General features: G+C 40.8%; 1 protein-coding gene across 1 annotated transcript in view; it reads left to right on the forward strand.

Annotated features, from left to right (window-relative positions):
* The window catches only part of PAH (phenylalanine hydroxylase), a 69681-nt gene that overhangs the window by 27676 nt on the left and 24421 nt on the right, over positions 1 to 17584 (forward strand). Inside the window, exons 4-5 of the mRNA XM_044678777.1 lie at positions 3155 to 3243; positions 14803 to 14870. Coding sequence (XP_044534712.1) covers positions 3155 to 3243; positions 14803 to 14870 — 157 coding nt within the window. The remainder of the gene's footprint in view (positions 1 to 3154; positions 3244 to 14802; positions 14871 to 17584) is intronic.

Consider the following 17584-nt stretch of genomic DNA (forward strand, 5'->3'; position numbering starts at 1 on the left):
ATTGTTAGGTCATATAACTTGTATAGCACTCCTCTGATTCACTAGGGTCCAGATCCCAAGGTGACAAGCTTTTTGGGCCAGGGAAATCTCAGCTGAGAAAAGATTGATAAGGACTCATAACCCTTGAATAACAGGACCACAGAGAACCTTGTTCAAGGAACAAAGGACCTTCTTATCATTTTGTAATATAATTGTTTGGGAAAATTTCAGCTTCACAAAAGTCAAGAGAGAGACTTAGACTGCATGTTATAGAACTGGGCTTAGAAGGAAACTTAGTGATCATTTAGTCCAGTCCCCTCATTTTTACAGATGAGGAAACTGAGACTCAGTGAAGCTAAATAACATAGACAGTCACACAGGTGGTAAATACCAGAGCTGGGATTTGAAACCAGATTAAATGATCATAGGGTCATAATTATATAGCTGGAGGGGACCTCAGGCACTATCCAGTCCAAGCCCCTCACTTGACAAATGAGTAAACTGAAATTCAAAAGAGCCAGATGATTTTCAGACTGTCCCTAAAGTAGTGAGTGTCAGAGGTAGGATCTGAATCTGGGTCCATATCCATTGTTTCGCCCCACTGTACCATAATGGCTCCCTCTTGGGGCTAAACATTCCACACATAGGACTAATAATGGCATCTGTGAGGACAGAAAGGGATAATGCTTGTAAAGTGCTTTGTAAACCTCTAAGTTCTATTTAAATGCTAGCCATTATTATTAATATTATTTAATTTTTTTAAAATTTTTTAACCCTTGTACTTCGGTGTATTGTCTCATAGGTAGAAGAGTGGTAAGGGTGGACAATGGGGGTCAAGTGACTTGCCCAGGGTCACACAGCTGGGAAGTGGCTGAGGCCGGGTTTGAAGCTAGGACCTCCTGTCTCTAGGCCTGACTCTCACACCACTGAGCTACCCAGCTGCCCCAATATTATTTAATTTTATCTCTATTTTATTCCAATAACAAATTTCCACATAATTTTTTCCAAAGTTATATGTGCAAAACATTCCCATATTATTCATTTTTGTAAGAGAATAATCTTATAAAACCCCAACCCCAAATCATATACCCAAATAAACAAGTGATAAATCATGTTTTCATCTGCTAGCTATTATCATTAATTATTTTGACAATGTAGCAGAAGATTCTGGAAATTCAGAAGGTGTTAGCACAGGCACCACATAAGCATCCGAGATCTGTGCAGCAGAGTTTTTTCATTGAATTTTTCCTAAGTACCTCTGTGATGAACAATTTGTCTCTTTAATACCATATTTGTCCATTGTACTCAGGTCCTAAGATCTAAGCCAAGGAAGCATCTGTCTCAGTTCCCTGAAATGGGCCACCAGATGGCACTGATGTTCTTTTCTAGGAATCAGTGAGGATTCCCATGATTGGAACATGGGAGAAGCCAAGTGTTTTCCATGTCCCCTTTGCTGTCAATGGCTTTTCCTTTCTAAAGTGCCTCAGATGCAATGAAGGTCACTGTCTAAAGGAACCAAAGCTGCCAAACTCAAAGCCTTAACTCAAATGAACTTACATGGATCATAGCTTTAGAAGGAAGGAACTTCCAACTATCATAGATGCAGAATCATGGGACTTAGAGCTGGGGGTTAAGGAGAGAAGGAACATCAGAGAACATCTGGTTCAATTGTTTCATTTTACAAATGAGGAAAGAGAGGCTCGTTCCTTTAGGCAACTTACTTTTTAAGCAAATACTAATCATTTCTTACCTGTTTTCCCTTCAGCAAATCAATAAATTTTCCAAATGGGTCTTAGTTCCCTTCACTATAAAGTGAGGGATGGTTAGATGATCTCTAAGGTCACTCAGAGTTCTAAGAAGGGGAATTATGAACCTCTCCGGATTTCAGCTTCTTCCCCTGTTTGACCAGATGGGGGTTAGATTAGCTGACTTCCAATCTTGGTCTTTTTGACTTCACAGCTGGTTGAATAGCCACTGCACTAGGGCTGCTTCTCTGAGCCTTAGTTTCCCCTACTATATAATGAAGAAGTCAAACTAAATTTCTTCCAAGGTTCCTGCAGCTCTAAATCTGTGATCTTAATATCCTAATGGTGAGGTTAGGTGGCTGTGAATGATGTACGATGTCAGTAGAGAGCAATTGGAGGTTTGTGATTGATTGAGGATAAGGGGAAGTAACATGACAGAAGTTGTGATTTAGGAAGGTTAATTTGGTGGCAGTGCAAGGAATAGAAAATAGTGGGCTTAGCTTGGAATCAGTCTAATATTATATCTTGTGGAATTTTTAAAAATACATGGTTCTACTGGTGAGAAGAAGCATGTTGGTGTGGTAGAAAGAATTCTTGACTTGGAGCCAGAAGGGAATGAGTTCAAATTCTGCCTTAGATACTGATTGTGTGACCTTAGCAAGGTCACTTAATGTCTCTAACCCTTAGTTTCCTTTTCTGTGAAATGAGATTTGGACTCAATAAACTCTAAAATCTTATTTCCCCTCTAAATTGATGATCTCCTGTGTGACCCTGGGCAAGCCACTTAACACCCATTGCCTAACCCTTACCACTCTTCTGCCCTGGAACCAATAAACAGTATTGGCTCCAAGACAAAAGGTAAGAGTTTTTTTTTTTAATTGATGATCTCATGGTGTGGGTCCCCCTAACATTAAACTAGATGGTAACGACTCTTCCAATTTGTAGCTGCTCTTTTAGTTGCTATAACTCCCAATTCATCTTCCCACAGCCAGTTTCCTCCTTAGGCTCTTCTCTGCCCTTAGTTAGGAGGGTTGGATGAAACTTTCTTGGATGAAAAGAGGCCCAGCCTATTTCTGTTCCTGTACTAAAAGGCTTTCCAGTTTGTAATTAGTTTTCCAGAGGATTATCGCTCAAGAGCACAGGATTGCATCACGCTATGATAAAGTATCAGAGTGAGACATTAGTAGGGAAATTTTAATATTTGATTAAGAAAAACATTTAATAAAGGATTTTTTGTTGAAAAGAGAAATTCTAATGGGTTTTCACAATCAATATCACACATTTTGGTAGTGTTCATAGATAGTGGTTGGCAGTGTCACTGCTTTCATGAATGATTGATATGAAAAGGTTTCCAATCTCCTTTGGCCATGCCCTCTCTACTAAAGCCTGGAGGATGGAGTGAAAGAAATATTTTCCTTTTTATATTGCAGTACCATGGTTTCCAAGAACAATCCAAGAGCTCGACAGATTTGCCAACCAGATCCTTAGCTATGGGGCAGAACTGGATGCAGATCACCCAGTAAGTTGGAGACCTCTGACCCTCCCTCCTTCTCTGATTTCCTTTCTTCCTCCTTTCTTTTCTCTTCACCTCCTCCTCTCTCCCATCTGCTTTTTTCCTTCCTTCTTTCCAAACTTTATCTCTTTTTGTCTGTCTTTCTTCATTTGTTAAATGAGGTTCAACTTTTCATTCTTACCAAATACTTTCTCTTTGAAAAAACTTCTATTAAGATTGTCCTATGAAATGAAGAACAGTATGGGTGCCTGGGGAGAGGGTTGTCATAAAAAAAGGAGTTAAAAGACTCTCTAGCAACCTCAAATATGCACTCCCTTGGGGGAGTGCAACCCCAGAAAGTCCCAAATTCAAATGTCGATTCTATCACCTACTACTTCCAAGACTCTTTACCTGTTTAGGCCTAATTTTCCAATGTATAAAGTAAAGGGGTTAGACTCTATGACCTCTAATATCCTGACAATTCATTGAAGTTGAGAAGCTTGCATACATTTCTAAGAGATGGAGACCCACCAAAGAGGAACAGAGTTGTCTTGATTATTTTGAGACAGGATGATGTATGTGAATGTGTACACCTGTGTGCATGCATGGACCCTCTCTTTTATAACTATGTTATTAGTCTTTTGTTGATATATTTGTGAGCAGAGGAAACTCTTTGAGAATATCAGTTGGAAGGAATCTTGGAGGTCAATTTAAGCACCCAAGATATGCCAAGCACTGAGGATACAAATTAGATAAAGGAAACAACTTAACAATTTATCTATTAAGACACCTTCATTGCATTGAGGTAGAAAATAGACATATAGATAAATATATGCAAAAGAAATGCCAGGTATTTTGGGGGAGAAAAGCTATTAGCTACTGAAAGAAAAACAGGAAAGGCTTCCTAAAGATTAGGGGTTCTGAATCTAGGATCCATTGTTCATAGATGAATTTGGATAAGAAAAATAACAGCACCTTAAATTTTACTAACTTCTAGGTGAAATTTAACATTGCCTTGTTATTTTAAAAAACATTCTATTGAGATAAAGGTCTAGCCATTTTGTCATAGTTGTCCATGGCACAAGAAAAGTTCAGAAGCCTTGATGTAGAAGGAAAACTTGAATTGATTTTTTTCATTCTTTTGTTTTCATGTTGTTTGAAATCTTAAAATAAAACCTCCTTTCTGACTGCTCCCAGTTTCCTCAACATTTACTCAAGCAAACAAAGGGTCACATTTCTTTCATCCAAAAGAAAAAAACAACTTTGAAGGAGGGAGAAAAAATACTAAAATAAGTTCTGAAAATGAGTTAAGAAACTCAATTTTGTCATTTATATTCATAGTCTGATGATAAACTCTCAAATGAGATTTTTAGCTCAGTGAATGCCATCACCATTTCATGAGAGGATCACGAAATTTCTGAGTAATCACTTTGGAGCACAATATAACTTCATGGGAGGTTAGGGTTGTATTCCCTTCTTTCTCGGCATAGGACCTCTCAGCATAGTTTATGTAGGATGCCATATCTCCAGACAGGGTCCTCACTTATACTCAGAGAGTTATGTGGTTTAGAGTTGATGAACTAATAGACAAGGGGTCAATGATAAGTCAGTCAACAAGCATTTATTATGCACCTACTATGTACTACCAGACACTGTGTTAAGTTTGGGGGATACAATGAAAAGCAAAAGATCATCTGTGCTCTCAAAAGAACTCCCAGTTTAATAGAGGAGATGCCATGCAGATCATGTATAAACTACAAACAAGAGAAATTGGATTTCATGAACAGAGGGAAGGTGATAAGATTAAAGAGGACTCTGAAAGGCATCTTGAAGAAGGAAGGACTTTAACTGAGATTTGAAGGAAGAAGCCAAGGGAGCTAGGAGGAGGAGATGCAGAAATTGAGAGTTCCAGGCGTAGGGACCATCAGTACTAATTCTGGGAAACTGTGAGTGGGAGAACTGTGAGTGGGGAGACCAGTGTTACTTGATGCTAGGTTCTTTATCTAGTGACCAATGGGAAAGTTTCTCGTATTTTCCCAGGAGAGGGCTAAATGGGGATAAACTAAGAATGAGAATTCTCCTTTCTCTGGTGCTGGACATCATGGGCATTTTTTGGCCTCTTTAGTAAGGAGGCTTTCTGCCCTTCAGTATGTATGAAGTTCTTGATGGTGGAAGAAACCATGACCCAGTCTAAGCCTTATCTTGATTAGATATATTTGTTAGATCGATCAAACAATATTTATGAAGCACCTACTATGTGCCAGGCACTGCATAAGTTTTTAGAAGGGTCCTTGATATTCAACTTTTCTCTTTGTTTTTGATATGAGAAAAGTGTATCCCAGAGAGAGGAAGGAACTTGCATACCCAGGCTCATTCAGAACAAATACTCCATTTATTATTCATTGTCCTCTAACCTTTCAGAATTCTATCCTCTCTAGAACTCACTTTCTTCACATGTAAAAATGAGAGGGTTGGACCTGAGGGCCTATGAAGTCCTCTCCAGCCCTAGAGCAATGTTCATAGGAAAGTCTTTCTCTATACTGCATGATTGGTCTGAACCCCGAAACTCTTATCTGGGGCACATTTGTGCTCCTGGTTCCCAGTTTTCTGAAATTCTTCTGTTTGCTCCCCATCTAACATTCTCATCCTCCAAAACATCCTTCCTCACTTGTTGGGACAATTATTGAGGACTCCTAAGCCATATTTTCCTCTGTTTACCCTCATGTTACCCAGGGTACATATATGGTCAGTTTTAAATCTAGTTGGTGTTTCTTCAAAATAAATCCAACTAGCCTCTCTGACTTTTCTGGCCTCTAAAGACCATGAATAGTTTATTGTAAAAAATAAAATTTATCAGGTACACTGATCCCCTCACAAAGAGTAGGCGGCAGGCTCATGGTGTGCCTGTGATTTGTTTAAGTCAAGCCCTGGGAACACAGTCCAAGGACAAGGCAAACCCCCTTGGGTGTTTCTCAGGATCTCCAGAGCCCCTTCACACAACAGCATGTGGCCCCAGCTATAATGTGTGAGAAGTAAACAAACTCTAGCCTGGGAAGCAGGCGTGTTCTTTCCAAAAGGACCCCCTGTTCCGAGATTTTTGTTGTGTTAATATGATCTCTCCCCCCATCCGACCCCTGAGTCTTGGCAGCTGGAGCTGAAGTATGATTTATAGTTCATATTGGTGCCTCCAGACCAGTCACTTTGAGAGGGATTGTTCTCTTCATGGAGGGAAAAGGGCTCCCCCAGCTTTCCCCCCACTCCTGACCCAATACGAGAAATGAAATGGAAAAAGAAGAGAATAACTCTTCCTTGGCCGAGTCCTGTTCTCCATGTCAGAGGCTTAGAATTGAGGAGCTATTGGGGAGCTTAGAGAGAATCTAGGGGTTTTGTTTATAGGAAACTGAGGTCCAGAGAAGTGAAGTATAAGGAGAGGGATCTGACCAGGTCCTCTAACTCCCAATTCAGCCTTCTTTCCACTCTACCTCAGAAAGAGTCAGAAGACACTTTGTGGGCCATCGGTTCAAGCCTTATCTGCATGAGAGGACCTTTTCTGACATTTCCAATTGGAGATCAACAAGTCTTTATTTGAAGACCCCCAGTAATGGGGAATCTGTGCCCTCTCAAAGCAGCTTACTCCACTTTGGGAGAACCCTCCCATTTAAGAAGTTTCACTGACATCAAGTCTAAATTGGATTTTTGGAACCTCCATACTCATGGCAGCTAGGTTGGTACAGAAGAAACAGTGAGAGACCTGGAAGCAGAGGTCCTGATTTGAATCCTGCCTTAGACACTAATAGCTGCATAACCCTGGAGGAGTCACTTAGCTTTTCTGTGTCTCACAAGTCTTTTGTGATGGCCAAATGAATTTATACCCAAAAAGTTCATTGCTAACCTTAAAACCTCCATAAGCGCTAGCTAGCTATATCTTTCTGAATTCTGCACTCTGGAGTCAAGCAGGAAAAGGTGATTTTTGCCTTCCCCTATGGCAGCCTTTGGAATTCTTGAAGAAAGTTCTCATGTCTTTGCTACCTGTTGCTGACATGTTCCCTTTCTCTCTCTCTGCCCTGCCCCACCACCAGTTTTCTTTTCTCTTGGCTAAGAATCCCCAGTTCTTTCCTCTGATCCTCATAATCTGAAGACCCTTCACTATCTTGATTGCCTTCCTTTGTACAATCTCTGGGTGATCCATGTTTTCTCCAAGTTGTGGTGCCCAGAACTGAACACAAAATTTCAAACTAGGTCAGGGAAGTGGGATTCTCACCTCTTTTGTCCATGATACTGCATTTCACTTAACTCAGCTTATTTTGGCAGGGAGGATGTCTCATCCCATTGTTGGTCCATACTGAGCCCAATTCTACCAAAACCCTTAGACATTTCCATGACTCCCTGAAATGATGAAGTTGGACTTTCACTATACAATCACATTGAAGACTTTCAAGAAGTCAGTCATTCAATCAACAAGCATTTATTACACACCTACTATTTCAAGGGACATTTAGGTGGCATAGTGGATAAAGCATGGGGGTCTAGAGTCTGGAAGACTCATCTTCTAAGTTGAAATCTAATTTCATACACTTACTAGCTGTGTGCCCTGTTTGCCTCAGTTTCCTCCTATGTAAAATGAGCTAGAGAAGGAAGTGGCAAGCCATTCTAATTTCTCTTCCCAAAATAAAGTCTGAAATGACTGAACACCAACACCAACAAAATATTTCAAGTCATCCTCTTACTTTGATAAACCTATGAGTACGAAAAAATGGCAGTGAAGGAAATAAAGAATAGATTTTTGCTTGTGTACACACACTTATTCATCCTTAAAGGGAAATGGACACCCATCTATCCTTAACAATAACTGACATCTTAAGCATTTTAAGGTATTATTATAGGAATGTAAGGTTTGCAAAACTCTTTAAAAACATTATCTCATTTGAGCTTCCCAACAACACTGGGAGAATAGGAACTACAGGGACAATGCAATTTAGAAAGATGGCGTGACTTGCCTGAGATCTTATAGCTTGTAGGAGATAAGCTATGAAGCCAAGTCTCCCTCATCCCAGGTCCGACTCTATCTTCTATACCAGAGATAGCAAACACAAAGCCCAACAGGGTGCCCAACACTCCTGAATGAGGTCCAAACCAGATGAAAACATAATTGGAAAATATTTAGCAAAATAAATAAAAATAAAATAAGCATAATATTACATTTTTACACTAAGTCAATAACTGGCCCTCACAGAACCTTATGCACGGGTTAATGGCCCTTGTGTCTGTTTGTTTGAACCCCAGTTCTTCCCCATACTGCTTCTCTTATTGAATGGATGTATACTTTAAAAATTGACTGCCATATGTATATATTCTGTGCAGGGCACCTACATTTTAGATGTAATTCTTCTAGCAATAAGTTGTTAAAATAAATGAGATATTCTTGTTACCCTTCAGGAATAAATATTGCCTTTGGCTATTGTTGAGAGTTTAACTTGTTTTGGACTAAAGCGAATCTGGCTAGTTTATATGGAGGATAAAATCTATGGTCTTACCACATTAATTTGATGAGCTGACTAGATGCTCCTTGAGGGCAAGGACTGTTTAATTTTGTCTTTGTATTCCCAGCATCTAGAATAAAGCCTGTCATATTTCTTGGAGTCCTTTGCCATTCCTGGACTGTATTCCCATGTAATCAAGGGCTATAGGACTTAAGCAACATAAAATTATTATTTTTTAAGCCTAAACACAATAAAATTAAGAAGGTAAAAATTGCTACTGGCACAAAAATCCTCAAAGTACTTGAGAATGTATTGGAATCAATAAGGTTTTTGATTTATCTGCCATTTTGGATTATTGACCTTAATTTTCTCATCTACTAAATGGATTGGCATGGCGGATTAACTGACCTCTAATGTCCCGTCCAGCTACACATCTGGGGTTCTCTGTGCCCGCACCACCGATTATTGAGAGGGCTGAACTTTGGCTCAGAGGATCAAAAATGAAATCCTATTTCTATCATTTAGCATTTACATGACATTGAGCAAGTCACTTAAAACTGGGTCTCCCTTTTCTCATTTGTAAAACAAAGAGGTTGAATTAGTTGGTTTCTACCATCCCTTCCTGCTTTAATTGCATGATTCTGTAGAATATCTAAGCAGCTAAGTGGAGCACTGGGCCTGGAGTCAGGAAGAACTGAGTTCAAATCTGTTCTCAGATACTAATTATGTAACCCTGGGCAAATCAGTGGATCCTGTTAGCCTCAGTTTCCTCATCTGTAAAATGAGCTGGGAGAGGAAATGGCAAACTACTTGAGTTCTTTGTCAAGACAACTCCAAATGGGGTAAGAAAGAGCTGGACACAATTGCAGAACAGCATAGAATATCTATTTCTCCCTAACAACATAGACAGTCCCCTCCCATTTTTTGTTGTTGTTATTTTAAAGGCAGGGCAAGGGAAACTGGATTGGTTGTTCAGTTTCCAAGTAATGAAACTTATGGAATTGTTTGTGGTAATTATTGCAAAAAACTTTAGGCCTGTGTGTGTGTGTGAGAGAGAGAATCGTGTTGTATCTTACTGCAATATGCTTGCTCTTTCCCTCCTCCTTCCCCAACAATTTATTTTCCTGTCAAAATATACCGAGTTTCATGCTGTGCAGTCCAAATTGCTGCTATTAGTTTAATTGAGATGGAGCAATTATAAATAAATCCCATGCAGTGCTTGCTGAAATTGCCGCTATTAGTTTAAATGGCGACAGGGCGATTAGTCATTCACCAAGTATAGCTAACTCCCTTCTTATGGCAGCCCCTGTGGGGGCCAGAAGACCCGGGGTCCCACCGAGGCATAATAGTCATCCTGCTGACCGAAGGAAAGGGAAAATCGGCCCAGAGAAGGAAAGCAAATGGGGACAGGAGGGCTCGTTTCAAGTATCTGCAGGGCCGTTGTGTGGCACAAACTCGCTCTGCTTGCCCCAGAGGCCAGGACTAGGGACAACGAAGAGAAGTTGTCACAAGACCCATATAGGCTTGTCAGGAAAAGCTTCCTAACAATTCAAGCTGTCCCAAAGTAGAATGGGAGTTCTGCCTCTGGCGCCAGCGGCTTCTCAGAAATGATTAGATGGCCACACTTTTAGGGTTGCTCTAAAGAGGATTCCATGTCATAACAGTTGGACTGAATAGTCTCTGATATCTCTCCCAATTTTGAGATTCTGAGATTTTATGACAGGCTCAGGACTATAATTCTAATTAGTCCCACAGAAGTGCAACAGCCCAGACAAAAATGATCATAGTAGGCGAGAAGAAGAAATGTTAACAGCAATCCCATTTTTTTTTTGTTTCATTGGTATTCACTTCTGAAATAGTTAATCCATTGTGATAGGATTTAGAATTGGAAGGGAACTCTTAGGTTATCCAGCTCAAGCATCATTTTTAATAGATGAGGAAACTGAGGCCAGGAGAGGTGAAGTCATTTACTGAAGATCAAGTGGGTAGTGACTGAAAAAGGGGAGAATTATACCTAGGTCCTATGACTATAAATCCATTGTAGACTTTTCATTACATAGCACTACACTGCTGCACAATAAATACAGGTAAAGGGAAGGGAAGGGAAGGGAAGGGAAGGGAAGGGAAGGGAAGGGAAGGGAAGGGAAGGGAAGGGAAGGGAAGGGAAGGGAAGGGAAAGAAGGGAAGGGAAGGGAAGGGAAGGGAAACATAGGGTAGGGAAGGGAAATATAGGGAAAGGAAGGGAAATATAGGGAAGGGAAGGGAAGGGAAATATAGGGTAGGGAAGGGAAGGAAAGGGATGGGAAGGGAAGGAATAACATTAGAGGATTGTGGGCTCAAATCTCACCTCAAGTACCTATTAGATGTGTAACCCTAAATGAATCAATTCACTTTCCTGGTCCTCAATTTCCTCATCTGTAAAATGAAAGGGTTGGACCAGATGGTCTCTGAAGTCCCTTTTAGTTTGATAAACTCTTTGGTCCTCAATTTCCTTTATGGTGAAATGAGTGGGTTTTACTAGATGGCATCTAAGGTTCCTTCTAACTCTAGATCTATAATCCCATAACACCTCTGTGCCTGTTTTCTCTTCTGTGGAATAAGACAGACTCTGAGATCTTCCAGTCCTAAGTCTACAATTCTATGATCTATGAACTTGTTTGAGGGGGTCATTCCATGTGTGTATAGTGGGGTGGGGGGACAGAGGGACTTCCAAAAGTTAAAAAACATCTCCAGAAACATCAAACCCTTCCCTAAGTCATGAGAGGCCTCTCCAAGGGGGCCCTGCTGGAACAAACAATTTCCCAACCTCCCCCTCCTGGGACATTGAGTTCTTTCTGGATTGTGTGAAGTTTCCTGATGGTCCAAGGTGCAGCTTGTCTGTTTCCTTCTGTGGCTATAACTTTTAAAATGAAAATAACATTCAACTCCAAAACTGGCTGCTCTGTCCTTGAATGACCCAGATTTCTGAAGGAAGAAGCATCCAAGGGAGTCCTGCCAGAGAACCTGCTAGAGACAGGCCCTTTCTATCCATCATTATCCATTAATTATTGAGCCAGTCATCCATGTTTCAGGAATTGGACGCAGAAATGATCTGGAGGGGTTGGTACAGCCTGAGATAGTTTCAAACAATTGTAAATTTACAGCTAGAAGGGGCCCTTGGAGGTGATGTAGTCTCAATTTCTTCATTTTATAGAGGGGGACACTGAACCCCAGGGAAAATCACCTGGTCAAGGTCATGTGGCAAAAGCAGGATTTATACCTAGGTCTTGCCACTGCAGATTGAATTCTCTTTCCCCCTTAGGTACCATGATAACAGAATTCCTATATTAAAGTTCCAGATCTTTACCAGGGCAAAACTTCATAGACTCCTGTGGAGAAAGGACCTCAGAAGATATCTAGGCTAGTCTTGACCATGAACTCCCTCTAGAACATACCCAGTAGGTGATCATGCACTTTTCTGTGAAGGAACTCCATTGAGGGAGAACCTACCAAATCCTGTGGCAGCTTACTCACCTTATGTGCAGTGATGATCTTGGGGTGGCTTTTCATTTCATGAGCGCACATCTGCTGAGTCACAACTTCCTCCCATTTTGTCAGTCAACAAGCATTTATTAAGTACCTACCAGGTGCCAGAGACTGCACTAAGCACTGAGCCTGGCGAGAAAGGCAAAAGACAGTCTCTGCTCTCAAGGAACTCAGAAGAGTCTAATGGGGGAGACAAGGTAGAAAGAGTTACATAGAGAAATGATATAGATAGGATAAATTGGACCTGTTCAACACAGAGAAAGTGCTGGCATTGACAGTGATCAGAAAAAGGCTCCTTGCAGAAGGTCAGACTTTAGCTTAGCTAAAGCTTCAGGGAAGCCAGGATGGAGAGATGAGGGAGGAAAGATTTCCAGGCACCGGTAATAATCAGTGAAAATGTCTGAGTTGTCGGGAGATAATGTTAGTTGTGGGTCAAGGAAGAACAAGGAGCTCAGTGTTGTTGGATCGAAGAATATGTGGAGGATTGGGGAAAGTAAGGATATAAGAAGGCAGGAAAAGGCAGAAGGGGCCAGGTTATGGCAAACTTTCTAAGCGAGAGAATTTTTATCTTTCATCCTGGAGGGGATAGGAAGCTGCTGGAGTTCATTGAGGAGGGAAAGTATGACCTACCCAGAGTTGGACTTCAGGAAGATCACTGACAGCTGAATGGAGGATGAAGTAGAGTGGGGAGAGACTCGAGGAAGGGAGGAACCTCCCCCACACCCCCAGACCCAAGCAGCTATTGCAGTTATCTAGGTGGCAGGTGGCTGAGGGCACATCCACCAGGTGGGGACGGTGTCAGAGGAGAGGAGGGGGCATATTCCCGATGTGTTGTAAATTTGGAAATGACAAGACTTGTGGACTGGTTTTGGAGAAAGAGAGAGGTTGAAGAGTCCAGGATAAGATATTTGAATCCAGGGAACTGGAAGGATAGTAGTGGTCCTCATTCTGATCTCCAGGGCCAAGCAGACCAAATCCTCTGTTGGAGATAACTTGCAAGTCCCCCACACTGAGTCTTTTCTTCTGTTCCTTTGCTTGGTTTTCATGTAGCACAATGCCAAGGCCCTTAATTAGCCTATTTGTTCCTCTCTGGGCCTGTTCCAGATTTTTCTTTTTAATTTTAAAAATAACTTTATTATTGTAAATAACTTTAAAATAGCTACATAAAAATTATTTAAAATAACTTTATTATATTAAAAAACTGCCAGTATCAGATCTAAGACAGAAGAGTAAAAAGGGATAGGCAATGGAGGTTAAGTGACTTGCCCACGGTGACACAGCTAGGAAATATCTGAGGTCAAATTTGAACTCACATCCTCCCAATTCTAGTCTTGGATGCTGGATAGCATGCTATCATGCATTGTGTTACCCAGCTGTCCCATCTGTTCCAGATTTTCAATTTTCATCCTAAGATATTGCACTTGGAACTAAGAGCTTTGATGAGAACTCACTAAAGAGCATTACAGACCTTAGAGAAGAGCCAGTTCAAAGATAGAGCTAATATTTTGTATGATTGCACATGTATAACCTCCAATGAATTACTTGCCATCTTAGGGAAGAGGGAGAGAGGGAGAGAATTTGGACTCAAAATTTTAAAAAAGTAAATGTTAAAAAATTGTTTTACATGAATTTGGAACAAGAATTCTTTAAAGACAGTGCAGAGAGTCATAATTTTGTATAGTAGTGACATCAAGTACTCCACTTTGGCTAGAATACATGAGGAGGTATATTGTACAACCAGCCAAGAAAGATCATCTGGACCCAGATTTCGAAAGGCTGTAAATGTCAAAGGAGCTCATATTTCGTCACAGGGTAATAGGGAACCATGGAAATTTCTTGAGCTCGGGGAAAGTGTATGTGAAATGGGTCAGAGCTCTACTTTCGGAATATTAATTTTGGCAATTCTGTGGAGGATTGATTGGGAAGGGGATAGATGACACAGGGAGACCAATTAGAAGGATATTTCCAATAGTACAGATGAGAAGTGATGGGTCTAAGTTGGGGTGGTGGTCATCCTCATGCAGAAAAAGCCCATTTTAAGAGCATTGAGATAAAATACAAATTACTTATGAAAGCATTATTTCTAGGTACCAACAACATTTTATAAAGCTCTCAGGGAATTTTCAGTGATTTTCTTGGTCAAATAACTTCAGACTCTGGACCCCCAAGCTCAGGCACGAAGCAATCTCAGGTGGATGGACATTAGTCATTGACTGGGGGAGGAAGCCTGTGTTTGAAGATTGGAAGAGAAAAGGAATATTTCTCATTCTGGATTTGGACTTCTTTAACTTCCTGGCTTTTAGTAGTCTTCAGTTTCATTCAGTTCAACATTTATCAGGGTAACTAGGTGGTGCAGTGGAAAGAAAGAATATCAGGACCGGAGTCAGGAAGACTCATCTTCCTGAGTTCAAATCTGGTCTCAGACACTAGCTGGCTGACCATGGGTAAGCCACTTAACCCTTTTTGCCTCAGTTTCTTGGTCTGAACAATGAAGAGGTTGGAATAAAAATCCTTTGAGGTTCTCTTCAGCTCCTGAGCTGTGAACCCCTAAGCCTAAACATAATGCCTTTTTTTCCCTTAGGGTTTTAAAGATCCTGTTTACCGGGCCAGGCGGAAGCAATTTGCTGACATTGCCTACAACTACAGACAGTAAGTGTCCCTCACCTCCCAGCTGGGGAAGAAAGGAAAGCAAACCCCAAAGGCCCTCCTCCCCCACCTCTAATTTTCCTAGATTGAGAAATGATTGCCTAGAGACTGTATCCTTTCCTTTTTTCTGTGTGGTTGTCCAAACCATTGGCTACCAGCATTTATCAAAAAATTGCCAGGAGACACAAAGAAATTGCCCCCAGTGCTATTGAGCCTGCTGTCTCTCCTCTCGGCTTTGTTGACTAATTGCAGAAGCTTTGTCATCTAGAACTACAAAGGGCTCTTGCCTGAATCAGGCCTCTCTGGTCTCCTCCACATTATTCAGTGGGGAAGACCAAGGAGGGGAGAGAATCATTTACATGAAAGAGGGGTCTCTAATCTGGGCATCAAATAATGAATCCCTTGTGGTCTGGGGGTAAACTGTGACTCAGTGTTCTACTTTCATCCACCTAACCCAGATGCTCTGCACAATTTTAGGGCAGGGTGTGTTTTGGGAGAGTGGAGAGAGGGGAGCCTGGGATTCCCCTGCCTTCCCTCCTCATTCCAGATAAAAGAAAATAGAGAGGGGGAAAAAGCAACCATTTTGGAGTTTAGCATTTTGTTGTGGGTGGGTCATAGGATCACAGATTTAGAGCTAGAGAGCTAGGAAAGGGACATGAAGAAGGTACATAAGTCGGGGGTGAAATGCTGAACTGAGGAAACAGAAGGTAGTTCAGTTCTATTGGGTATACTGTGCAGAGGTCAGACTCCCACCTATGGACTATAAGCACTCTCCAAAGCTCTCTAGGGCAGTCTAAATCAGATTAAAATGTGTTTGGGAAATGTTTAACATAATAAATAAAAATGCAATACAACAGGAGACACTTGGCTGTGAATTGGATAGAGCAATCAGGTCCAGAGTCAAGAAGACTTAGCTTCCTGAGTTCAGATTTGGCCATGGACACTTATTAGCTGTGTGACCCTGGGCAAGTCCTGTTTATCTCAGGTTCCTCAGCTGTCAAATGAGCTGGAGAAGGAAATGGCAAACCACTCCAGTATCTTTGCCAAGAAGACTTCAAATGGGATGAAGAGTCGGACTGAAATGACTGAACAATAATATAACAGAGATAATGTTAAGGTGTGGTTTTCTAAGTCAATATTCAGTCAGTAGGAAACCATTTCTACATGGTATAGTGTATGGGGAGAGGGGAAAGTTCTGTGAGAAAAGTCTGGAAAGGTAGATGGAAACCAGATTGTGGAGGGCTTTAAATGCCAAATCAAGGAGGTTATATTTTATATTAGAGGTCTGCTGTTTTTAACTGCTATCATTCTGAAGGGAGATTTAATGGGACCAGTCCTATTATAACTGCCAAAGTCATTTTCCTTATACGTAGATCTATATCATTCAATAAACTCCAGTAACTCCTTATTTCCTCCAGGATAAAATAATTCTTCTGTTTAAAGCCATTCACAGCCTGGCCCCTACCTGTGCTTGCAACACTCTCATAAACCATTCCCTTTCCCTTGCTTTATTTGCTTTTCCATAAGATGATACTCCATTTTCTATCTCTTTGCCTTTCTTCTGGCCATCCTCCACACTTGGAATATACTGTCTCCTCTCCTCCATCTCTTAGAAAGCAGGTGTATTTGTGAGTTGGAAAGAACACTGGTTTTGAAGGCTATTGATTTGAATTCATATCCCACTATTGAAGCATTTGCCTTCTGTGCTCTTAGGTAATTCACTTATCTTCCCTGTGCCTCAGTTTTCTCAAGTGCAAAAGCCCTTGTGAGCCCCTCTAAATCTAGATATATGCTCTTAGTTAAATGAAGCAGATTTTTCCTTATTTTTCTCCCTGGACCAGACCTATGATTTCATTTATATAAAGGACTTTCCAAAAAGAAATTCCTTTGATAGATACAGATAAACACCTTCTCTGAAATTCGTAGACTTAGAGAATTCCCTGGGGGGCATTCCATTGAAAGGTTAAGTGACTTGCCCACTGTCTCACTGCTAATATGTATTAGAGACAACACTTGAATCCAAGTGTTCTGAACTAAAGCCAGATTCCTACTCGCTAGGTCATGATTGCCTTCCTACAAAGACAGGATTTTTCACAATTAGAGAAGTCTGAACATGTCAGATTCTACTGAGAATTCTCAATCTTTGATGGCTTACAATTAGATGAACAACTGTCAGTGATGCTGTGAGTAGGATTAATACTCTGGGTCATGATGGACTTCTGAGCTTCTTTTTAGCTCTAGGTCTCTAGAATTCTATAAGGCTGTATTTAATAAACATTAATTAAGCCCCTACCATGTTCCAGGCACTATGCTAAGCTCTGCTAGAGGACTTTAAGCAGAGGCTTCAGGGCTATTGAAGTTACAGAGAAGATTACATTTCTTAACTACAAGTGGGCTAAATAACTTCTAAGATCCATTTTAACTTTGAGATGCTTTAATTAACCGGAACTCTTCTGTTAACAACTATCAAATCTAGGGTGTTTTGAATTGTTGATTGCAGGGCAGGGTTAACTGGTGACCAACCAGAGACTCTCATTATTTTAATTTCAGAACTTAAATTTCTTATAAAATGCCATCCTTAATAAGCACTGTCTAGGGAAAATGATTGTATCTTTCTTTGATGCTACAATGTCTTAGTATAAATTATGAAACAGAAAGGAAGGAAGGAAGGAAGGAAGGAAGGAAGGAAGGAAGGAAGGAAGGAAGAAAGGAAGGAA

The sequence above is a fragment of the Gracilinanus agilis genome, chromosome 5, assembly GCF_016433145.1.
Source record: "Gracilinanus agilis isolate LMUSP501 chromosome 5, AgileGrace, whole genome shotgun sequence".
In the NCBI taxonomy this organism is placed as follows: domain Eukaryota; kingdom Metazoa; phylum Chordata; class Mammalia; order Didelphimorphia; family Didelphidae; genus Gracilinanus; species Gracilinanus agilis.